At 44.2% G+C, this 25,375-nt stretch overlaps 1 protein-coding gene across 2 annotated transcripts in view; it reads right to left on the reverse strand.

The window, feature by feature from the left end:
* The window catches only part of SETD7 (SET domain containing 7, histone lysine methyltransferase), a 45,394-nt gene extending 22,810 nt beyond the window's left edge, over positions 1 to 22,584 (reverse strand). The window contains exons 1-4 of one of the 2 annotated variants that reach the window (XM_032463771.1): positions 22,175 to 22,584; positions 21,340 to 21,472; positions 13,468 to 13,597; positions 1,928 to 2,129 (exon numbers count right to left, since the gene is read on the reverse strand). In XM_032463771.1, the coding sequence (XP_032319662.1) occupies positions 1,928 to 2,129; positions 13,468 to 13,597; positions 21,340 to 21,472; positions 22,175 to 22,204 (495 nt within the window). In that variant the 5' untranslated portion in view covers positions 22,205 to 22,584. Of the gene's footprint in view, positions 1 to 1,927; positions 2,130 to 13,467; positions 13,598 to 21,339; positions 21,473 to 21,605; positions 22,037 to 22,174 lie in introns of those variants that run through there. The other variant, XM_032463775.1, reaches the window with a different exon arrangement.
* Positions 22,585 to 25,375: the final 2,791 nt, after the last annotated feature.

A 25,375-nucleotide genomic window follows, 5' to 3' on the forward strand; every position in this document is an offset into this window, starting at 1 on the left:
AGAAATAAATTGTCCTTAGAGTGGGCTTATAAATCCTTTGGGGGAAATCATGATTTTTGCTTGCTTTTGTTCCTGCTTTAACCTCATGTCACAAACACCTCCCTGTCAGCTGCCCCTTTGTCTCCTCTGCTCAGTGGCTTCCCCTCATGGAAGGAGAAATCATGCATTTGATTAGTAAGAGGGCAGGATCTGACTCCCGCTGATGCCCATCTCTACCAGAGGGTTAACAGGATAAAGCCTGCTGCTCCTACGTGTTCTGCACTTTTGCTCACCTGTCCTGGGGACTGGCAGTGCTCACAGGCTGTACCTGCCCCCCTCTGTTTCTGTCCTTTCCTTGGGGAAGCTGCCCCAGGCAGCCGTACTCTCCCAGGGGAACCTGCAGCTTTCTAGCTGCTCTGCGGACCACCGGTCCACCGGTTTAGTTCAGAGGGGAAAGAGTAGAAGACTGCACCACATCTCCAGTCGAAGGTGCCATAATGAAACCAACATCTCGATCCCTGACACCTGTGTCCATTAGTTGATTCCCACTCCAGAAAGCAGAGCAGAGGGGTGTGATTACCACCCCACTCCAAATGCCAACAGACTCTATATACGAACTGTTATCAACCAAGTTAATTTTTAAAGCTTATAACTCTCCAGTGCCTCTTCCTTCCTGAGGCAGAGTCTGCTCTTGATGTTTAAAAAAACAATAATCAAGGCTACATGCAGCTGCACATTTTAGGTTTCAAAATACAACTACATTGAGTGAATCAGATCCATTCACTTTAGTGCATCTTTGATCTCCTTCCTAGACCCATCCTCGTGCAGAGATCCACCTTCCCTGACTTTAAGACTCTCCATCACAACGGCAGCTCCCCAGCCCTGGGCAGCAGGACCTTTAACCTGCCTACTCACGAAGCAACAACAGTTTCAGGCTTCCTAAACTGGTAAGTCCCTCCACCTCTTCTACCTCTGAAACTGAAAGGACTTCTGATCTATTGCAGACCCTACCAAGAGCACGTGTAAGTTCTTTAGTAATTATTTAAAAAAATGTTTTACAGTATTTTTTCCGTACGCCTTGACTATAATTTTTTAGGAACAATAATGTGTAAGTAGATTTAGCTGGGACTACTTTTCTCATTATACTTGTAATAGATATTTTGTTTTTAATTAAAACCCAATTTGGGTTCAGAGTAAGAAAAAAATGTAGTCTGACTTAAGCTCTGGACAAAATAAAATATTAGATAATATATTTTCTCAGGTCTATTTTCTGAAACATTTTCTAGAAATTCACTAATAACAGATAGGGTATTTGAAATGCAAACAAAATTGAGAGCTTTAATTCCCAACTAGGGGTTTTGCCACATCTTTTTGCTCTAGTCATCTCCAGGAAGATCATAAAGTGTTATTTAATACTCAAAGGCAAGTTAATTTTAATCACCTTAATTTAAGCAATTTAACAAGAAAGCACCTTATAAAGTAGGAAATAAGGTTGTAAAATGAAGTAACAACAGTGTAATAAGTCCAAAAAGATGAGAAATTGCTGCATTTGTTCTTACATATGAGAAAGAATAAAATTAACTGCAACAATGAAACTTTCTGCCAGCTGTAAGGAATATTTTTAAAAAGCAATATCGTTTTTTATCTTTATCAGTGGTACTGTAAAACCAATGTGTCCCAGTTTGTTCTAATCATGACCAATCATTCCTTTCCAAAACCACTGTGAAGAGGAATTCGTAACAGATTGAAGGGCAACAATCTAAGTCCATAGTGAAAACAGTGAGAGGACATCCCTCCTAAGCTGCTGGCTTCAGCTACAGTGACTCTCAAATTTCACAGCCTCACATTTTCTAACATAGAGAATACATTTTTCTCTTCATTGCGCAGACTCAAAGCACTGTCTGAAAACATGTTACTTTCCAGCAAAACGAACAGTCACGAGGCTTACTGGGTAATATATCCAGCACACTCCATGCCGAATGTTATCTTTATATTGCCCCTTGAAGATCAGTCTCCCATCTGTGTCGTACTCCTGGGCCGGTCCATTCAGCTCTCCATCTACATACGTGCCCTGGAGAACTCCCCCATCCTCGTAAGTGTAAACTCCTTGGCCCTGCAGGGCATCGTCCACATAATATCCCTCCAGGGTGCTGTGAGAGAAGGGAGAACAAAAGGGAATAGTCAGACTGTGACTCAAGCCTCGGAAAAAAAGGATCACATCCAAGGAACTGCGTGCCCAGCTGTTGTTTCAGTGCTGACCTGTATGCAGTGCATCCTCTGAATTCTCCAAGATTGCTAGGAAGAATACTCCTGAGATAAGGGTAGGCTTAGAAACAGAGAGGGAGATTTAACTCCTCATCTCCTGGTTCCTATGAACCCTATTTCTCTGCTGGAGGAAACAGAGAAGAAAGAAGCCACAGGTGGAAACTGAGAATAAGCCTCATCTAAAGAAGTTTCCAAAGCTAGATGCCGACCAATACCGGGCAGTAGAAATCCTGGTGTTACCCTTTCCGCATATAAACCACCCATGCTTAGTTTCCCCCAAGAGTGGTCCAGAATTCACCAGCAGTTTTCAAGGGTCTTTCAGATGGCTTGCACAGAGTGGTCTCTAAAAATACAAATGTGGCTTAGAATGTGTAGATGTCTGCATATTTGTCTTAAGCCATTAACGCATTATTTATCAGTGACAGTCATACTTGGTATCCAATCAAAAGTATCTCCTTCCATCTCTTTGGAAGATATATGGGGATTTACTGAAGTATGTCTGTGATCTCAAGGGAAATGGCGCAAGTACTTAAGACAGCAGGCTAAAGCTTGCTGATATCATTAGCAGCTTGATAAAGTTTGATACCCATGGTCCTAGAACAGAAGAAAGCTCACAGAACTGCTCATGGTGATTTTATAAGAACTACTCTCTCTCCCCTCATAAAACACTTTTGGAATTTCGATAACATTTTTTTCAGTGTCCACCTCACAGAGGCCATTATGCAGTGAAACTAACTTGACCAAAAAATTCCCTTCATGAGTTGAAATTTGGAATAAAAGACCAGCTCAAATTACTCTTAAATTTAAAACCTAAGATGTTTAGCAACAAAGACAATCTGATTATTTTAACATGTGCAGATAGCGCTCATTCGTTAACTCACTAACAAACATTTACAGAATGACTTCAAGTAGCGAGCATCGGGTGAGGATCCAGAGAGCATGACGAACAAAACAAACAGAAAAACAAGAGACATGTACTGGGGACAGGTGGGACCCAAAGGGGGCTGTGGGGACCGAGGTGGCCGCACCTGGCTCTGCCTAGAAAAGTCTTGTCTTGCTGTAATGAATGATAGCATATCTGTAATTATTAAATGAAAAGCACAGTCTAAAAAATGGTAGCCTCTGATTACATTGTAATTACACTATTTGTCGTCTCCCAAGGAGATAAATAGTTCTCTTTCAGTTTTGTTTGTACGATCCATGATAAATCGGCCTAGTAAATTCATGAAGAGAATAAAGTGCACTTTAGCGTAGCCTTTGCATCAATAATCAAAATTCTAAATCTAGGAGGTCGGAATTAATGAGATTCGATGTCATTAGACTCCTCAATGAAAAAAAAAAGGAAGGACAACCTTGGTGAAGGATAACTAATCAACTGACATGATGCAATATACAGTGTGAAAACCGATTTAATCGCCTCTCTGCATTTTGGGGATCTCCAAATAAAATACCGGATGCTTAGTTAAGTTTGAATTTCAGATAAACAACACATAAGCTTTTAGCATGAGTGTGTCCCCAGTATTGAATGGGACATGGTTTTTTTTAAGATTTTTTTGTTACTTATCTGAAATACCATTTTAACTGGGTGCCCTGGATTTTTATTTGCTAAACCTGGCGACCTTATTGACTTTGAATTCTCAGCAGCACTCAAAATGTTACTGTGTGTGTTTGGACAGAATTATCCCCTAACAGACTGGTCTGCCAATATTTCTCAGGTTTATGATCAAATCTACAAGGCATGAGTCTGGCGAATCAGTTAAACGATCGTATGGATTTGCACACATTTCCCTGCAACCGTACCCAGTAGCTTGTCCCACCCTCCCCTACAGCAGAGCCCACCTTGTTAGTATCACAATCCAGAGAACAAACTGCTATTCCCCTCTTAGCTCAACTGACATAAGGTACACAAATGCAAATTCTTGGGGTTTGGAGAGCAAAACTTCCTGCATTATTGTCCAGCACCTGCCTGGGGAAACAGCTTAACTTCCTTGGAAAATTTTTTTGGGAGCTTGGATGGAATCTGATGACAGCAAAGGGTCATGCTAGCACATGAACTGAGGTCTCCTGAGCAATACCAATGACAAGGCTTTAAAATCTTTTTGTCACTGAGGAAATTAAAAGCTTCTTAGCCGGGTGTTAAAGGCACTACCTTTCTTTTTCCTCCAAAGGAGGTTGGCAAACCAGGGCCTGCTGCCTGTTTTTGTAAATACAGTTTTACTGGAACACAGCCACGAACATTCCTTTCCGTATCCTCTGTGGCGGCTTTCACATGACAACAGCAGAGTTGAAGAGTTGCAACAGAGGCCGTATGTGGCCCCCAAAGCCTAAAATATTTACTGCCTCACCCTCTGCAGAAAGTTTGCTGACTCCTGCTCTGGAACCCTCTGTTCACACTGGTTTACTCACTGGCTCAGAGCACACCTCTACGAATCGTAGCTTCCAAACCACGGTCTCCCTGCCTCTTCTCTTAAAACATATTTGACCAAACTTAAGCTCCTGAGGACACACTCAGGAGAAAAAAAAGTTACGGATCACATTTTCTTTTTTCCTTTTTTTTTTCATATAAAACAAAACAACTTTTGGAAAACAATGAATATTCTCCAACCTCTGGCCTTTTTCTATTCAAAAAAGAAATCAACTATGAGAAAATGGCACTATTTTGTAGCCACTCAACTGTTACTATCTGGTCATATCTGAGAAATAACTATGTAGAAAATAGGTTTCTGATCTTTCTTGCTGATATTGGGTGGGGACTTGTGTTCTGGAGGAAGTGGGTTCATGGCAGGCCTCCTCAGAGCCTACCCATCCCCTGCACGGAGCCCGACTTCCCAGAGTCTCCCTTGACTTCTGCAACTAGCATCACTGGAGCCTAGTCATGGGCGAGTATGTGCCATGTCTTTATCCACGGTGAGCTTACACGTCCTTTTTCTCTAACTCAATTGTTAAGCCCTTTCATAGGAACAAATCAGGCATTCTGTATTCCTCCCCTAACACGTAATAAACATAGCATATCTGCAAGTGGCATTTCCTAAATGAAAGAGTGGAACTGGGAACTGGGATAATCTTGCTTTAAGAGAAGATTTAGAGGGAACACAAAGATTTAACAATTTCCTCAAGTGCAGGGAGGATTCTCTATATGAAGTATGTGCGCATGCAGCCTGCAAGTTGGGGAAGTGTCATAAACTCGATGCTGTATTTCTCCATTTGTAAACTGCAGCTACTAATACAGTTATTAAGGATTACATGGGTTAATATATATCAGGGGCTTAGAAGATGATCTGGGACATGGTGATTGCTCGAATAAACAACAGCTATTAATATTAAGCATGTACATTCATGTATATGGTGGTGAGTTTTCTACTGAGAAACTGGGCTTCAAACAGCAGCATCAGGGAAATAGTTATGAGACACTGGAATAGACAGAAATTTACAACACTGCTCTACATCTGCTTAAAAAAATAAAACAAGCAGGAACAATTCTCTCTGTCTGGGTGAAGGATGGACTAAATGCTTTTTTAAGTAAAAAAAAAAGTAATATGTAAAAGGAACAAACAAAAACACAAAACACAAGTCAAACACTACAAAGATGTAGAAAGTGGAAATTCCCAGTACTCTTGCCCAACTTGGCATATACCATTTAAGACTTGTTCTTATTTGTGTATCAGGCATTCTTCCCACCTCTTATGGTGGTTATTTTAACAAAAATGGGATCATGCTATACACAATGTTCTTGATTTGTATTTTCTTAAAGTCCCTTTCAACATCTTGGCAGATTCTTTAGTATGTTAAGAAGCTACAAAAATGGTTTGATTTTTCCAGTACCAGCATCTGAATCAAGTAACTCAAAAACATGGAGAAAATTTAAAGATCAATTTTAATTAAAGTTCTTTCTTCCCATATACACACAGACCATTTTCATCTGTTCTACCAAAGCTCTTGTACTTAAATTTCCAGTATTAAATTTAATTAGAAAATCTGACTGACAAAGAAATGAAAAAATTTTATAATTGTTTACCTAGACTGATAACATCTGCATTCTATGCAAATATTTTCATTTAAAAATTCCCTTTAATACCTGAATACACAAAAGTGTTCTTAGGAAATGAAACAGCCCCTGCTTTCCTTTATATTTTAGGCTCTAGAAGGTTTTGAGCTTTCTGCCTCATGAAGCATAAACTCTACTCCTTCCCCTCACTGTGTTCCCTTCCTTTTGTCAGATGTAGACTCAGAAGGGAAATTTTAAATGAAAGATAATTCTACTTTAAATTTCCATCTCTAACCAAATTAAATTGTGACTCTTAGCATTAAAACATTGTTTTAGGAACTACTTGTATGACAATATATCTCTTTTTAAAAAAAAATTGAGATATAATTAACATAGAACATTATATATTATATAGAACATTATACATTATCTCTTAAAATAGGGAAAACTAACTGAAGAAGGACATCGATAACAAACCCAAACTACCTGCTAGGGCTCCCTGCAACCAGAAACTTTGACTTCTTCCAAGGTGTGATGTGCACACTGACTGGAGCACTGTCATGCTTCCGTGTCATATAGTGCAGTGTCGTCACAGCAGTTTATCCTTTAATAAAAGATGTATGAGTCTGTAGGATCTGATTGTTATAAAGGCCCAGGATAATAGTAAAATATTTGAAGAGCAATTAGTGAAATTCAGTTTTGCCCTCTAAAAGTAAACCCTGAGAAAACCCTGATGGCCACTGTTACCAACTGGTAATACTAGAAACAGCAGTAATAAAATATAATAGTGATAATAATAATATTCCATCCTTGACTTTGAGGGCATTACGCTAAGTGAAAGAAGTCAAACAAAGATAAATACTGTATGTGCCCACTTACATGTGGAATCTAAAAACGTCTAATTCCTGGAATCAGAGAGTAGAGTGGTGGTTGCCAGGGGCTGGAGGGTGGGGGAAACGAGATGTTGGTCACAGGTACAAACTTCCAGTTATAAGATGAGTAAGTTCTGAGAATGTATAGCATAGTGAGTATAAATAACAATACTTTTTATATTTGAAAGTTGTTAAGACAGGAGATCTTAAATCTCATCACTGCACACACAAAGGCAATGACGTGAGGGAATGAAGGTGTAATTGTGGTAATCATTTCACAATATATACCTGTATCAAATCACGCTGTACACCTTAAACCTACATATGTTATATGTCGATGATATCTTAATAAAGCTGTAAAAAATGCAGATACAGAGTAATAGAAAAAAAAAGTAGGCTTTCCTGTGAGGTATCCTCCACTTCGAGGCCTTAACAGGTTTTCTCATTCAATCTTCACATCAACTTGGAGAAGTAGATACAATTATCCTCAATTTTCAAATGAGGAAATAAGTTCAGGGAGGCCTGCTAGATTAGGGCTCTTCTGAGCTGATTCCTCAGGAAAAACCTCCCATCAATCTGCCAAGCTTCCACCAAGTTGTTCACACTCCCACAGGAGAGTAACTGACTTCAGCCCAGGACTCCTTTCAACTTTTTGCAATTATAGCTAATGAGTGACCTCAGGTGAAATGAAAGCATGGAAGAAAGGCAGTCAGGATCAGAGCGATCTCCTTGCTACCTATTAGAGGAAGGTGGCAGATGTGGTGAGAAGTCAGGTGGCTCTGGAACTGAACTTACCTGGGCGTGACTCGCAGCTCCGGCTCTTACCAGCGAGGTGACCCGGGGCAAGTTATTTAATCTCCTTGTGCCTTAGTTTCTTCATTAGTAAAGAAAGGATTATAAAACCTACTTCACAGATGGTTATGAAGGCTTCGTGTCCAGTGTAGAGCAAATGGTAGGTATTCAAAGCTATCCATCTCGTCCCTACTCCTTTTCTTCTCACACATCACAAAAATGTTTGCCTCACTCAGAACTGTTCCTTAGAATACAGTTGAATATACGTGTTGAACCTGCTTCCAACAAAAGCTGAATGACTATCAGCAACCTAGAAGGCACTTTTGCCTTGTGTGGGAGGTTGGAATACATGACTTCAGAAATCCATTCCAACTTCAACTTCTCTGAAATGAGAGCAAGCACTTTCTAAAAACCAAACACAAGGACTCCTGCACAGACCCATCACCTGAAAAAAAATCAGCCCTCCCAGTAGCTCATCAGATGGGCAGCTTCACTAAGGTTATCTGGTCAACCATCCACTACAAGCAGCCCTCTTAGCCAGACTCATTAGTGTAACAAATCAATGTCAGAAATGACGTGGGCAGAGGAGAATGGAGTTGTGGGGTAGCAAATAATACTTTGAAATTTAACTGGCATGGTAAGAGGAAGTATCAATAATATTAAAGAAAAAAATGAATTCACTTATCTCTATCTCATAATCAGGCTAAAAACCACACGACGCCCTAATATTACACAGCCCAAAGAAATCAGCAATGAAATACCTCTCCTTACCATTCTAAGATTTCAAGAAGTCCTGCTAAATTGTCTTTACATCCACAAATTTTGGTTGAAATAAGAACAATTAAGGGAAAAAAATACATTAACATGAAAATCCAGAACCTGGGATGAGTGTAAAAATTAGAGATGTGTATACTGAAGTATTCTGCACACTAAACATGCTGTCATACCCCACAGTACTCCACCACTGGTGCCAGAGAGGCTGCAGAGCCACACCAGCCAAGTCTCCAAAGTTTTCTCCTCATGGCACAAATGCTTTTATCTCAGGACCAGAGTAGATGTGAGTAAGTCTCAATTACCTAATCTTGGGGCAATCTTCTTTCTTTAAAAAAAAGGGGGTGGGAGACAGTAACTGCTTGAAAAGATAATTTTTTAAAAATCAGGTCAATTTTCTCATTCATTCCTCATTTGTGGGATAAACTATATGGTAAAAGATGAGTGGTCTGACTTGAGGTTTCCAACATAATAAGCTGGTTGTAACTTAAGGGAAGACGAGCCAACTATTGGTTAAGATCTCAAAACTAGCAAACATTCTGAAGCTTCTGAAGCTGAGATGGGAGTAAAAGGTAAAAATTTACATTTTGGCTATTTGAACTGATTTAGAAATTAGATAGTTCTTTATTTTACCTTGAATGTATTTAATTAAGATGCTTGAATTCTCTGCCAACAGCGGTTCACCTCTGTGACATGAGGGTGGGGTCAAAAAATAAGGGAGCAGGTTCACTTTTTACATTTCTGTATTTCTTAAAGTTCTTTATTCTACCAAGTATTTGCTATACATATAATTTAAAAAGAAAATGAAATATTCTACTTCTGTTTTGCCAGCCCATTTTTCCTGGTCATCTGAATAATTAAAATTCTTATTCAGATTTATCATGTTCTATGTAAGGGGGAAAGTTGATTCGAGAGTTTTCTTAACCTAAATTGGTATTTGTTTTAAAATCTCATAAATCACACACCCAGTTTATGGCACCAGATTGTGGTGATAGTTTCATGAACATGTACTTAACTCCAAATACATCAAGTTGTTAAATATATACAGCTTTTTTAGATGTGAATCATGAGGCCTCCATAAAGTGGGTTAAAAAAAAAAATCACACATCCAGGTTCAGGTTTTATATAAGATTAGAATGCCTCAGGCCTCAGGTCTTCTAAGTGACAAAAAGTGTCACTTACACTTTTTGATTTTGCAAACAAACCCCCTGATCAGCATGTAAGTCAGTACTACAGGCTCGAACAACTTTTAAAAAACTCGAGGTGGAGGGTATAGCTCAGTGGTACAATGCATGCTTAGCATGCACAAGGTGCTGGGTTCAATCCCCAGTACAACCACTTAAGAAATAAATATATAAATAAACCTAACTACCTCCCCACACCAAAAAAAAAAAAAAAAAAAACCAAAAACCAAAAAAACACAACCCTCTAACAGAAATTTTGTTTCCTCAATTATTATTTCAAAACCTTGATTTCGGTCTTTTTGGAGGAAGTTTTCCAGACTAAAGCCTTCGGTCTGGCAGTAAAAGCACTGAGTGCCCACTTTATTTTACCCAATACATCAGACACTAAAAACGGGGAGAGTAATAGGGAGAAAAATTAACACAGCAATGTAAACTAAGCTGCCGCGTCAAGGAGAGACAGTGACTTCTCCATGGCCAAGTCCCGCACCCCTCTTAGAAAGACCTAATAGATACCCCAGCTTTTATTTCAGTCATGAGACTTTCACTAATTTTTCCGCAAATCCTTTCAGCATATGTTTCATAACATGATCATTCCTGGGCTTAAGGAAGAAGGTGACGATGACCTTTGAGAATCTGTCACCAAATGGCTTCATCACGTGTCATAAAAGCAGTGATGCTGACCTTCTCCCCTCAAGATATCAGCCCTCATCCATCTGGAGAAGCTAACAAGAGTGACCTTTTCAGGTCCTTGCTGATACCATTACTCTCTGAGTCTGTCATTGGACCTAAGCCATGGTGTTAGAGGGGTAGGTTTAAAAATTAGCGAATTAGTGCCTCAGAAAGAAAAGAGAGTCAATGAATTTCTTTCTGTTCCATAGGTAGCTACTGGCCTAGTGCTTCAGCCTGACCTAGTGCTTTCCCTGGTCATGACCCACATGCAAATCCCTGCATCTGCATGGCACACTGAGGGGACTGGATGAAACTGGTCGGGGCCAGAGTGACTGGCTTGACAGAGGGAGGGAGGTGCTTGGAAAATCTCAGGACCCCACTCTGCCACCTAAGGGCTCATTCCTCATCAAACTACCAGACTTAAAGCATGAGCCTGTGTGTGTGTGCATGTGCCCGCGTGTGTGTGAATTCTACCCTCTTTTTCACCCCCATACTCATTCAGCAAGACTTTTTTTTTTAGTACCAAATTAAGGGAAAGTGCTGTGAAGCGTAGAAGATGAAACAGACACAGATTCTACCCCCAAGGAAACCTCTCCCCTGTAGGGGAAATAAGACTTTTATATAAATATATACTTGTTGAGTGAATAAAGGAATAACTGCAGCATGAGGTAAATAGTGACACTTTCTAGAAAAACGAGCTATAAATAAACTTCTGTGGAAATGAGGCAGGAAAAGTTTCCCTCTGGACAGGTTATGGGGATCGTGAGAAAAGCAAGCACTGATACCCATCCAGTAAGAAGGCTCTACGGGACTCAGGCATCCACCAGGGCAGAAGAAAGGAAATAGAGTATTTGACCATTTAAATTGTACAGTTTGGGAAGCAGGGAGGGTATAGCTCAGTGGTAAAGTGTGTGCTCAGCATGCACGAGACCCTGGGTTTAATCCCCAGCACCTCTGTTAAAAAATTTTTTTTAAATAAAATAAATAAAAATATAATTAATCCCCTAAAACCTCCATTAAAAAACTTTTTAAAATAAAATAAAATGTACAGTTTATAAGTCAAGTTCTGCTAAAAAGAGGTAGGACGTGGAGTTGGGGACAATGGGAAAGAGAATTAAAATAAAAATGTATAGAAGCTCTCTGATAGGTTTTTATTGCCCTCCTCATGCCTCCTTATATCAGATAATTCAGATAATTGAGAGCCTGAGGATCTGTTAATATTTTTTAAAGCAGCTCACTCCACCTACAGAAAAGGGATTCCAGGTCACAAGCCAATCCCTGAGCTCACCCTTCAACCATCAGCTTAGACATGTCCTTTCCTGAAGGAATCCCAAGGTTTAGGAAGCTTCAGCTCATCACCAACGTCAGGGATTTAGTAAGTCCTGCTGTGTCCCACAGAATCCGAGAGCCTGCCGTGGCTAAATCCATTTGTATTACCCAATCAAGTGGTATGAAAAGAGCTGGTCCTTCCGCGGCTCTGAATTCCTCTAAGTGCTAGAGAAATTCATACGGCCACTCTTCATCTCCGAAGCTGACACGGTTTCAAAGTCACTGTTGGAAAGCTGGGCAACCACATCTCTTCTCGAAAGAGGAAAGTCCTAGATCTTCCCACCTATCCCAAGGCGGTGAGGAGCTTCTGCCTCCAACATTCTCATACAGGAGGTGAAAGCAAGGTAAAAAGAACCCTGCTGTGAAAAATATTCTAACTAGAGGTAGCACACAGGAAATACCAGTTATGACGTCGGCAGTAAGGTATCACACATGACGTCCAGTCACCCCCACGACAAGCACTTAAAACCCTGTGAGTCTGGAGCTGTTCACCATCTAGGTCTACCTCTCCGTGTCTTCCTGCTTGGACTGTGATGATGTGGCTTTGAAGGACTTTGCTAAATATTCTCTTGACCAATCTCATGAGGAGAGAGAATATTCTGAGAAAATTACGAAGCTGCAGAACCAATTCATTCAGAAGGGGCTGAATCTTCTTTCAGGAGATCAAGAAACCAGACCACGATGTCTGAGAGCGGCTGAACGCAATGGAGTGAGTGTGCGTTGTGCTTGGAAACAAAGCATTCATCTGTCATTACTGGGACTCTACAAACTGACGCTGACAAAAAAGATCCCCGCTTGGGTGACTTTGTGAGACTTACTATCTGAACGAGCAGGTGAAATCCATCAAAGAGCTGGATGACCACCTAACCAACTTGTGCCAGGTGGGGGCCCCTGAATCTGGCACGGTGGGGGCTCTCTCTGACAAGAGGCAGTGACGGCAGAGCTGAGTCTCAGGCCACAGCCATGGGGGTGGAACCGAGCAGGACCCTTTGGGGCCATCCTGGGACAGACCCCTCCCCCATATCCTCTGCTGTAGCTCCTCTCTGAAGGACCCAGATAATAGTATCTGGTGCAGATTTCCTGAGTTGTTTTACTGATGGAAGAAATTAACTACCTGATGACCATGAGCATGTAGCCCCCAGACCTTCTGGCACCTAAGGATTGATAGTGTTAACCCGAGACTCCGCCCTGTTACCTCACCGTCAGCCAATCAGAAAATTGTGCACCAGCTGATCACACTCCCTGTGACTCCCCTCCCTCACCTGGCCTTTAAAAATGCTTCCTTGAAACCCATTGGGGAGTTCGGGTGTTTTGAGCATTAGCTGTCCCAGACTCCTTGTCTGGCGCCCTGCAATAAACATTGTACTTTCCTTTACCACAACCCGGTGTCAGTATATTGGCTTTACTGTGGGGGTGAGTGGACCCAAATTTGGTTTGGTAACTGGGAGTGACTTTCCTGGCCCCCAAAGCAGTACATGTATGTTGAGGATACTTGGACCTTTTCTCTAAGTTGTACTAAAACATCCACTTAAATTCTCTCATTTGTATCATTCCTCCAAAGAAAGTAATTTGGTACCTACCCCCTCCCCAAAAAAAACCAAAACAAAACTGTGAGGGGTACCTGCCATCGAAGAAGAAGAACTTCCCCCGTCCATTCTTTTCTCCATGAACAAAGTTGCCCTCAAATCTGTCAGTGGAGGAGTAGGTGACGGTGCAGAAGCCGTGTGGTAATCCGTCATCATCCAGGTGCCCTGGAGAAAGGGGACCACAAGGCAAACCTTCACATCTTCAACGCTCCCCAGCTCCCCCACCATCACGTCCGCACTCAGACGCTGCCAGCAGGGAAGGGCTCCTGGGCCTGGCTGCTCAGGGCACTTGCTGGATAGTGAACATCAAGGTTTCTCTGCCTGCATCAGCACTGCCAACTCGACTGGGAGGTCCACTTTGTGAACGGACATATGTGAGAACATGAACCAAAAACAAGCTTGCGTTTTACCGGGGACTGGCAGTTATTGTTAATGATAACATCTGCAGTGCATGGTGCCACGCACCCACTACTTCCTCACACAGTACTCCTGTTTGGAATTCATGCACCTGAACTTTCATGCTTCACCAAAACGTGGTTGAGGTAGCACCCTGTCTTGGCAGTAAGTTATGTGGTTCTAGAACTAAGTACACAATCCGATTTTATGTATCATTATATAGTATGCGGTGGAGCACTGCTAGCCAGGTGCCCTCTAAAACCCCACTGCTCTTTGTTATACTCAGACAACAAGGGATGTAGGTAGCCAAGTCTCTAAAACTGCCCTAATATTTGTACACCTCATTTTACTAACACATCAACTCAGAGTCCTTCTAAGCTTGAACTTAAGCTTCACCTTGAACTTATTGCTTAACTTTACAAAATCTTTCAGCTTTTGAATGTTCAGTAATAACCTGTCATAGAGCCTCTACAACTGTGGTCAGAGGGTTTGTGCTTTCAGTGTAGCTAGAAGTATCCACACGGCCATTTAAGCAGTGATTCTGAATATCAACCGCAGTTATTATACTGTGATCTTTAAATTGCTGGTTTTTCTTGGGTCCCAGATTGGTATATTCTAATATTTATGTTTATAGTCAATGTTTAGGTTTTTATTATTACCTACATATTTCAAAAAACCCAGGAGTCACTCACTCGTGTCTCCCCAGGCATTCTGGTGAGCTAATTTTGCAGAGGTGGGTAGAAATGAAGGCAGCAGTTAATCTACTGGCTTTTTCCTGGGTTAATGACCTGAGTCATGGATGAAAAAGGTATAAAAGCATTAAATACTGCGTACAGTGCAGGTACATTAAACACTTAAATGTGGCTTCCAGATGGCTCACAGACATAAAAGAAAACACAAACCATAACACCACAATGAATGCTTTAGTCTCCTAAAATAATTTCTTCTAAAGTGATAAAAGAATATCATCCTTTAGAAGAGATAGTAAGCAAGCACTCTCAAAAAGAACAGGAAAGCTCTTTATTTGCATTACTGATTACATAAATGCCAAGTAACAATGAACCAATGTACAGCTTTATTGCTACATCTGACTCTGTATAGAATGAATTACCTGAAATATAATAAAACATGGCTAGTTAAGTAAATCACAATCAATGAGTTCCCCTTCCTTTTAACACAAATTTTTTCCACCAAGGGCAGGAAATTAATGGTTAGGAGGGAACTAGGCCACAATTGCTATCTTCTTGCTCAAAAACCAAAAACTATACATGACATAATTCAATGACATATGAGTCATATGAAATAATTTGGACAATTATTTTCTAAATATCGACGGATGACATTTCTCTCATTGAAATAAATTAAATCTACCTTTTTTCTTTTCATTCAAAAAAAAAAAAAAAAAACCCACTCAGTGTATAGCTAAAAGCTTTCCTTAATGAAATGTTGCTTGGATCAAATTAAATTCAGCTATTAACATTCCTACCAATTTAGCGTTCTACTTTTGGTTTAGCTATAACTATCAGAATAATAATTTTAGCCTTATAGTGAGGTATTTACTAATTTGTTGAAAATGCTTCGCTCCCCCAGAAAACGGTTCACATATTCCAGACTTTAAAAAGTTAATGTTTGATAAAATTCCTGATTATCCTTTAGATAAAGAGAAATATTAAGATAAACTTGAACACTGAGGGGAAAAAAATCCAACGTAAATTCATTTCCACCTTCCCTCAGTCGCAACCGTCCTGTCCTATTTCTGAATAAAACACTGCAGGTGCACCGTCAGCAGTGAAATCGAGATCTTTAAGAAAGCTGGAAGCATCCTGTAACACACTGAAAGCACTTGAGGGACAGAGCCGAATCCAACTGGGATGAAAGCAAAAACGTCAACACGCTCCGTGAGGGACACGTGTGCCCACGCCTCCTTCCGCGGGCCAGCAAAGAGGAGTCCCAACATCTTCTGAGTCTTGAGAGAGAGGAAGAAAAAAGCTGGTGAATGATGGCTGTTACTCTGGTGACATCATGTCTTTAGAAAGAAGGTCTTGGATGCGCAACGCTCCCCTGACCTTCAAAAGGCAGGTTTCGGCAGCTTGTTGTGAGAAAGTTCTGCAGGCGCCCCGTGAGATCACAGTAGAGCCCGCTTGTTGGCTTGTCTGTTTTGTTTTCTTCTCCTCCTTCCACAAGGAGGGCGGTGTGATCCATTAACAGGTTGTGATCAGTTACCGGGAGCAATTAAAAGGAGCTAAAAAATGAAGGGTTGTGATCATTCAAGACTTCTACCCGGAATATTTAATAGCCTGGAGTGGTCTTCCTAGAAGCAGCAGAACTTTATCTCCAGAACGACAGCCCCATCCAAAACAATAACAGCAACGAAGAGGCTTTCCAAAGAAAGAAATGCAGGGAGGAGTGGAGACTGGGTTGCTGTGGACTCACATCTCCCACTGACAGCAGAGCTAGAGGAGCTTCTGGTACCACGCCTGCTCGAACGCCACTGGGTCAGTAAGATCACGGAATATTTGTCTTGCCAGTAATAGTCAATTTAATGGAGGGGGATATTGACATACAGAGAAGGAAAAAGTCTGTGTCCCTACTAGGCACCTGAAACCAGGTTATGCACTTTCCTGTTATCTAAATTAAGCCTCACAATAATCCCAACTCTAATCTTACAGATGAGGAAGCCACTGCTGTGTGCCCAAGAAAGACATTAACCACCACTCTGAATGTGCTAACGGATGCCAACAGCCCTTTCCCCCACTCTTTCCATCTCTTTTCTCTCTAGATAAGAGTAAACTAGCAGAACACCCCTCTTTCCCACGGATGGTGGAAGGAGGGACCTCTAAAGAGGTCAGTGCTCTCAGGCCCCAGGCAGAGAAGTGGAAGAAGGCTTTGTAGTTAAGACAGTTCTCACAGAACCACCAGGACAGTCAACAGCACATCCTGGCTGCAAATTCCTGTCCCTCCCAAGTGTTACCCAACTCAGAGAAACTCGAGTCCTCCTTGCTGTGATTGAGGTCGATGTGTAAAACGCACCAAGTCAGCCAACAGCCCTCCAGGCCAGTTCCCACTAAACAGAAGTTGAACGCAAGCCCCGAACAGCAAGGAAAATCCACTTGACTGACTTCTCTGTGTGGGGAATGCTGTCCCAGCTCGTGTGCAGTCTGTCTGTCTGCCGCACGGCTTTAAATATTTACACAAGTTGGAAAAAGGGGAAAATGTAACAGCCACACAAGTCTCCTTTTTCACTTTGTTCTAAAGATCATTATCTACTGACAAGATAGAAAGTTTGATTTTTTCCCCTCGAGTTCCCTCTGAGCTTTTTCATAACCTGATGAGAGCCAGGCCTGCCTCCTGTGAAGTGAGGGTACATCTCAGCAAAGGAAACTCCCTCTGGATCAGACAGCGGCTGCTTACTGCCTCAGGCGTGCTCACAGGAGATCTGAGCATGTGTGTGTGTGTTTGTTCATGTGCATGTGTGTGTTTCCCTCAGAACAAGAGACCCTGACATGCATGGTTGGTTTTGTAGTTTAAAACTACTTAAAAAAAAAAGGAGTAATAATAAAAGGCCAACTTTTTCTTTTTGGTGCAAAGAATGTACCCTCAAGATGATGCACTTAATGCTGGTTGTTAAAAACAGAATTTGATTTTTGAGAGTAACTCTTTGCAAGAGCTCAATTATTAGTTGTGAGGGTCCTAATTTTAATGAGGCCCACACAGAGAGGGTGCTACCAGTATACTTAGGAGGCATTTTTTCCTCAGAACAGAGCATGAACAGCCTTAGAGACAGGATAAGATATGAGGGGGACTGTTAAAAATATTCTTAATATTTGGAGGGTGTTGGGGCAGTGAAACATGGAGACACTTGTTTTCATTCCGGCTCCTTGGTTGTGGAGATTCTGCTATTTCCCCTCCTTTTAGTATTCCTCCTCAGTGTCTCCTTGCTAGGTCCCAGCCTTTCCGTTTTCTCCTGCCCTCATAACCGCCTATCTGGACTGCGGCAAAGAGCCTTCAGGGTGATCACCTCACCTGCTCCCCACAGGCCGCTCATCCTCCCCAGCAGAGCTCCCATTCCTCCATCCCAGCTCCAAAGCCCCCGTGGCTCCTGGCGCGCAGTCCGCATTCTTGGCCCTTGACAAGCCTCCTTTCCCTGTCTTCCTCTCCACTTTTCTCCTTCTAGGAGCCCTGTTACAGCAGAGCAATTCCTCTCTGCCCGTGCCTGCAGAGTTCCACACTTCTGTCTTGACTCCCTAATGTCCCTTCTCTACTGGACTCAACTCCACCCCACCTCTTCCAGAAAATCCAGCTACTGCCCCAAACTGGCCACCATTTTTACTTCCTCTCCACCATCATTCGTCTGCTTAGATATGATGTATTTATTTCTAATTATATGAGGGACCACTCTTGGTATCTATGGGTAGACCGAAAAATAAGATATTATAATAAAGATTTCTGTTGCAAAGCTAAACATCATTCCCCACTGAACCAAGGAGCCTCAAAGTTTTTAAAAGGCCACAGCAGGAGCTCAGGTGGAGTTTGCAGGCCCGCTGAGGCCCAGGGCTGCCTTCCCAAAGGAGCAGAGCCATCACCTGTACACAGACAACCCCTCTACCACCCACCTGTCCTTGGGGAGTCATCTACTCTGAGCTCAGAACTTCACCCAAGCTACAGTTCCACCCCGACAGAGAACCAAAGTGCATATGATGTGACAAAAGATGTTTACACTCAAGACCTGAAGAGACCAATTTCTTCCCCAAGGTAAATTTCTAAGGAGGAAGAAAAAGAGTATCTCTTGCAGAGGCTACAAATTAAATTCTCTTTTCCCACATACATTTTTCAGAAAGTCACTGAACTCTCAGAACCAACCTCTTAAGAGTGACACTGATAAAGAGTGACACTGACAGAACATTTAACTGTTGCTTCCAAACTCAGTCCCTAAGTATTTCATATATTTGACTGACTCGTTAAAAATTAAAAAAATAAATAAGAAAAATGTTGGAAGACAGTTTGGTATGGGAGAGTGGGGTTCTGGAAGTCCAAGCCTTTTTCCTACCTTGCTGAGTGTCCTTGGATTTGTTCTTAACTTCTCTAAGCCTCAGTTGCCTCCTCCATAAAATTGGAATAATATTGGTGCCCACCTCGTAAGACTGAATGGAGAATGTGTATGTGAAACACTTAGCACAGAGCCTCCACGTAGTGAGAACTAAACAATGACAGCGATAAGTACAGCGAAGACAATGGAACTGCAGAGAACCCAGGCTCTGTTTATGGAGAGAAGTGGGTTAGCTGGTACTTCAACACCAAGATATTCAGACTAGCCTTTTACCAGTCCCCCACGCATGTGCTAGATATTAAGTAAAGATGATTATAGACAGGACCTAAAAGCCCAGGAAAGCCTGCAGAAAAGCCCATTTTTACATATGCATGCTCTGGACACTGTGTGAGTTTGAGCCAGGGATGCATTTAAAGACTTTTAAAGAGTCCAGGTTACTCTGATCGCTAACTGTTAGGTACAACTGAGTAACCATGTGTCCCAGATTGCTTCAGACATTCAAGCCATTGAGCCAGTTGTCCCAACTTAAGTGACCCTTCTCAAGCGTATTCAGATCTCAGACGATGTATGTGGTCACCGTACATAACACCGTACTTAACAGAAACTTTCTTGCTTATATAAAGACATTTCTCTGCTTCTGTCCATTGGACAGTCTCAAAAACAGCATTAGTACATTTCTGAAACTGCTTGTTCACCTTCAGCAAGGAGCTGGGGATTATGGCTAACTGGGCCTTGTGTTTCTAAACAGCTTCAAAAGGGAGGGGAGGTTTAAGCTGGGGAGCACTGCCTGTGATCAAAAGTGTGCATTATGTTTTTATGGGTAAAAGTAAACTTTGAAGAATGAGAGCAAGCCCTAACAATTTGAGACAAGCATTTTCCAATTATCTTTCATAATATAAGGCACAAGAAGTCAATAATTTAAATTTAAAGAAGACATCCAATGGATCGACTCAATCAATGTCTTTGGGCTCCAGTAAGTCCCAATGTTGGCTTTACTTATTAGAGATAAAGAGTTTGTGAGTTCAGGACATTGTTAAATTAAAACAACACCAACACTCCTTGAAGCTGGATAAAGAAATAGGAAGTTTAATAGTTACAGTAGGATAGTTACCTTTTAGAGAATTCAGGAATATTATTCTACTTAATCTCTCCCTGAGACCTCGGGAGCACAGTTATGCTGACATAAAAATTCAGTTTCTTCTTCCAAAGTAGCAATAACTATGCATCCTTATGCATCTGTAAGCGTTGCCACTTTGTTTCTCTTTACCACTTATGAGAACTTGTTTATACAAATTAGACAGAAACCAGATTCAACCAAAAGCTAAAAAATGTTTACTTAGATGCTTGGTTTAAAATATTCCGGAATAATAACCACACAACGTTGCAAAACATCACGAAGTACTGTCTTGGGTAGAATCAAATAAATAGATACGCTAAAGAGTAATTTCCAGTATTCACTGTTACAAAAACATAACATCTCATGATACAAACAACTAGATTGTATAACGTCCCCACCTCGCTTTTTAGAACTAGCAGGGATTTAAAAAAAAAATAAAAAAGAGGTGGAGAAACTCAGCAAAACAAAGTGGCGAGAAAAGTCGGGGGAGGGGCGCTAGAAGCGAAGGGGCGGAGAAACACGACACCAAAGCGGTGATATCACCCACAGCCAACTGCATGGAATTCAGAAAGTTAAGTGTCACCCAGCAATTTCGGTCCCGGCTTGCGGCGCGCCTGCACAGCGTGGCGGCGGCGGCATCGGGATCGGAGGCAGAAGGGGGAGGGGCGGTTTGACTGAGTTCGCCTGGGGGCAGCAGAGGCCTGGGGCCACCGCCTCCGGGTGGGCGTGTGTTCAAGCCCCGGGTCGGGAGCGTTGTCCACAGCCCTGCAATGATTTCATCGTTTCGGAGGAGCGACCGCCCTGGCCGCCGCTGCCACGTGCCTGGTCCGACCCCGTGCGCTGCGCTGGGGGACGGACCGGGACACGGCCGCGGTCACCGCGGGTCGCAGCGGCGTGGGGAAGGAAAGGGCTGGCAGCCCGAGAGGGGGTCGAGCTTGCCAAAACCGGGCGGGGGTATTGCTCCACGGAGACCGTCGGCCGCAGGGGGCTATCCTCCTGCGCATCCCTACCTTCCACCCCCGAAACGGGGAAGGCCGGAGTGCGGGGCAGGTTTCGCAACTCCGAGGGCGGATGCAGGCGGTGGCCCGGCGGAATGGAGCAGCCGTGTCCTCCTGGGGGCTTCGGCCCAGTGGAGCCCGATTCCCGGCCTGCGCCCCGCCGCGCAGTGCGAGCTCCCGGCGGCATGGCCGTGGCTGTCCGGCCCCTGTCCGAGCCCGGCAGCGGGCCACTCGCGTAGGGGACAGTGGCGGCCGCGGGGCCCGGCGCCGCGCGGGTCGCAGCCCGCCACTCCTCCCGCGTTCCCTGCCCTCCGCGACTCCTCCCCCGGCCCCAGAGAAATGCTTGTACCTTCTACCGCCTCCTCCACCATTTCGTCGTCGCTATCCATGGCGGCTGGGGACCCTGCCCAGCTCGGGGCCGCGCGGCTGCCTCCTGTCCCTCCGGGTGCTCCAGGCGGCTGAGCGAGCGCTGGGGCTGAACCCTGCGAGTTTGGAGGAGGAGGAAGAGGAGGAGCAGTTGGGCCTGGCTCGCACTGCCTCCCCCTACAGCCCTTTCAATTCCTTGGTCTTAAGCTGCTCCGGCAGCAGCCGTCCCTCCTCCCTTCGCCCACTTGCCCCTCGCCTCCGAGGCTCCGGGGTGCCGCCGTGGCCGCCGCCGCCGCTGCAACTTTCTACTGTAATACCCCGTCTTTGTTATCGAGCAGCTGATCCGCTGACATCACCCAGCGCCGGTGCGCTCCCTCCCTCGCTGATTGACAGTTCCCTGTCCCTTCCCAGAAGTAAGGCTCCTTAAAACGAAAGGCGCTCCGGGTCCGCGCTGACTCTGCACCCCAGCCCACCAGCTCCCAGGCCCATCAGGGTTTATCTTTTGCTTCTGCGCCGCTTGGTGCGGTCCAACGCGCCACGCGGTCCTGGGCGCCGCGGGCTCCTCACGGGCACTTGGGACCCCCGGGTACCAGCTCTCTGGGGGCTCAGAACTCCTGACTTCCAGCTGTGCCAGGGGCCACTTGGAAGTCCGCGTGCAATGCCCGCCAGCGCGCCCCACCCCCCGCCCCGGGATAGCCTCCAAAGAGCAGGGGAAGCTAAGGCAGCGTTTCTGACGCTCCAGCGCCTCAACTTCCTCTCATCCTCGCCCCCTACTTCACCCCATTTGCCACCCGGAGCTGCACGAGTGCGGCACGCACGGGAGCGCAGGTGTCCCCGCGTTGCCGCATCACATCCGTGAGCAGGTTTTCCAGACTCAGGGTGGTGACATCCAGTCCGGACTGCGGCTTCCACCCTAGCGCGCCGTCCCCACCCTCCTCGGGACCGTCAGGCGTCTTGGGTGATTCAGAAATTCCCCAAATCCAAATGGCAGCAGGCTCTATCTCAGGCAGGAAACAAGCCGCGCGGAAGGCCCGGCAGGTCCCTCCTCGCGGTTGTGGTAACGGAAAAGGAGCCACCGAGTGGAGCTACCGAGGAAAGACCCTCCGTCTGGCGCGCCTCCTTCTCGCGCCTCCCGCCCTGTACGTGTGATGTCCCCAGCCGTCTCCCTGATTCTCCGAGTGTCAACCCTCCACTGATTTGGGCTTTTCAAGTGGAGAACATCACGGGGCACCCGCTTCCCGGCCCAGCCACTTAGTGTCATTATGGCGTTGCCTCTTACAGGTGGTGGTAAAGGGCGGCTGTAAATAGCTGGTTAAATGGATGCAAATGTACACAATGTACCGTGGAATTACCGGGTGCCGCTCTGGGCATCTGCCAAGAACAGCTACTGCACGGAGCGGGCGGGGGAAATAGGAGGCAGCAGAGAAAGTTGTTCCATTTTGTTTTCTGAACGACGAGTGAGACTGGGGATTTCAAAGTACTTCCAGTACCCGGGAGACCACGCCTTGCTTTTGACTTTGTGCTTAAATGCCAGATTAAAAAAAAAAAATCGACTATTGTGAGTTTCTTCTTAAATTCAGTTTTTCCTCTGTGAAAAACAGAACAATGTCAGGGTTATTTGTCCCATACACTGCCAGGAATTTCATCCCCTTTTGAAAGAGAAGGAAGGGCCCTGGATCAGGAATTAGGAAACTTGGGTACTGGTGCTACTCACCTGCAGAGGGGCTCTGGGAGGCCACCCCTGCCAGCCTGAATTCCTCCCCTAGGAGATAAGAGGCTTAGATTATACTGACATAAAGACCCTCTGGCTTAGTCTAGAGCCCTCAGAGGTCGTCCAGCTTAGTCTATACGTTTCTAAAGCCTTCTGGCTTAAATTTAACCTCCTTAAAGTCCTCCAGCACAGAGACCTGGGCTCCAAAGCTACACAGAGCAGGGATTCCTACAGTGGAAGATGAAAGGGCCACTTCAGGTTACATCATTTTCAAACATGAACCACAGAAACAGGATTTTATTTCTGATTTTAAAAAAACCTCATCATGTACTGACCTTAGTCACTCACTGGTTTTGAATTATATGATTCTTTCCCCCTTTTTAAACATACCATCTCCCCTCTTACATGTTACGCTAATGCACAAAAACACACCAGATAATCATCATCATCTCCAGTTTCCAGCTTATCTTCTGGGGCAAAAAAAAAAAAAAAGGCTAAAAGCTAAAGGAAACAAATTATTTCTTTACTCAAAGAGGGCTGAGGCAGGGCAAGGGTAGGTTGGATGAAATCTCCCCTCAAAACACTCAGGTGGAGTCACAGAGACACAGGTTCATGGTAGATGGTTGTGGAGGGGGAGGAGGAAAGGGAGGAATCAAGTCACAAGTGTCCTGTCCTGCCCTAACTTTAGGTTCAGAGGAGGATGTCCAACTCTCTCTTTGGTGCTGGGATGTTTTCCAGCCTTAACTGCACACCAAAACGGTCAAGTGCTCATTTTCCACCTGCTGCCTTAGGAATACCTGGAACCATGCACGCAGCCCCGGTCACTGCAGCAGGCCTCCTCTGGACCTGTAAGGGCTGGGGTGAGAAGTAGCCAGGGTCTTCTTGCCAGAACTTTGTTCAGATTTGCACATGAGGCAGGCAGCAGCTGGGATACAGTCCCAGGGCCTTTTCCCCATCACTCATGCCTGCTGGCTCTTGGCCCAAAGTTTAGGCAGAATGTTTTGATGATTCCCTTAAGATCCATTTGCATTTTACAAGTCATTTTGTGTGTGTTTTCAGTCTCCTCTAGACTGATGGACTGCTGCTTCTTTAGAGCCCCAGAACCCAGCACAAGGGCCTGGTACAGAAGGAGGAAGGTTAAGCCTTGTCAGTGATGATTGTGCAGAGAGAAATATTCTGTTTTGTATAAACAGTGCTGAGCCTTTCTCAGACTGAATCCTCTTCCTGTGTTTGGCAAAACGCTTTGTTTTAGTTCGCGGCTGAAGAGCGTTTTTGAGTTGTGCTGCTTTCCCACATCTATTGGCCCCGAATCTGCTTCCATTGCATTCTTTCCCACAGTTTTCTTCATTGAGAGCTCATCTCATAAACCCTCTTTCCACTTGGCTTCCGGCCATTCTCCTCTGTCGTACTCTGTCCCCACCAGTGTGGTCATGGGCTAGAAAATCAGTCGAGCTCTTAATCACAGTGTGCCGCCGTGGCAGCAGCAGGGCTCAGCTTCTAACTCAGCAGATCCCAGTGCACCAGCACAAGCCCTCCCAGGGAGGACAGGGATGGCTGGGGACATCCAGCAGCCGGGCCCTAGGGTGGGACTTGTTTCCATGCTCACTCACACCAAGGAGTGGCTCTTCTAGGCTGCTTTGCTTTGCTTCCTTTGCATCCAAAGATAAATCCCTCTCTTCACACTCAGCTTGGGGAACAGAAGTCCCTCTTACACTGCAGCAAGCAGTCAAAATACTGAGTTATTTTATTCATTTTACCACCCATGTCTTTCCCCAGAGAAGGCTGGTGCTTACTTACACAAGACTGATATAACTTTTGCAGTAAATATATTTTCATAGGCTGCTTGTATTTTATGCATCTTCCTACATTTAGAAGAAAGAATTCTGTCAATTCACCACTGCACATGCTGGCAAATAGCGAAAAGTCTAGTGGATGTGGAACTTGTGTGGAATTTACTCGTCTGACTGTCGCTGAGGCCTCATCCTGTCCTGCTGGTAGGGGGCTGGAGGGGTCCAAGCTGGTAGGGGCTGGAGGAGTTGTAGGGTTTCCATGATCCTGGGAGGCAGAGCCTTTCCAGGGGTCCCAGTGGATCTATGGCTGGTTTGCCGGCTCTGCTTTGATCTTTTGTTTACACTGCTGGCAGGGAGATGGGGCAGAATGAGTGAAGGAACTCTTAAATAATCATCAAGTCTCATTTTGGCCCAGCTCAACCCTTGAAAAGATTTTTTCCCACCATTATCTGCCAATCTGATTGAGTTTTCACCCTATTTGTTTTGGTTCCTCCAGCGACTAGCCATGCAACTTGTCA

This window comes from Camelus ferus, chromosome 2, assembly GCF_009834535.1.
Source record: "Camelus ferus isolate YT-003-E chromosome 2, BCGSAC_Cfer_1.0, whole genome shotgun sequence".
NCBI lineage: Eukaryota > Metazoa > Chordata > Mammalia > Artiodactyla > Camelidae > Camelus > Camelus ferus.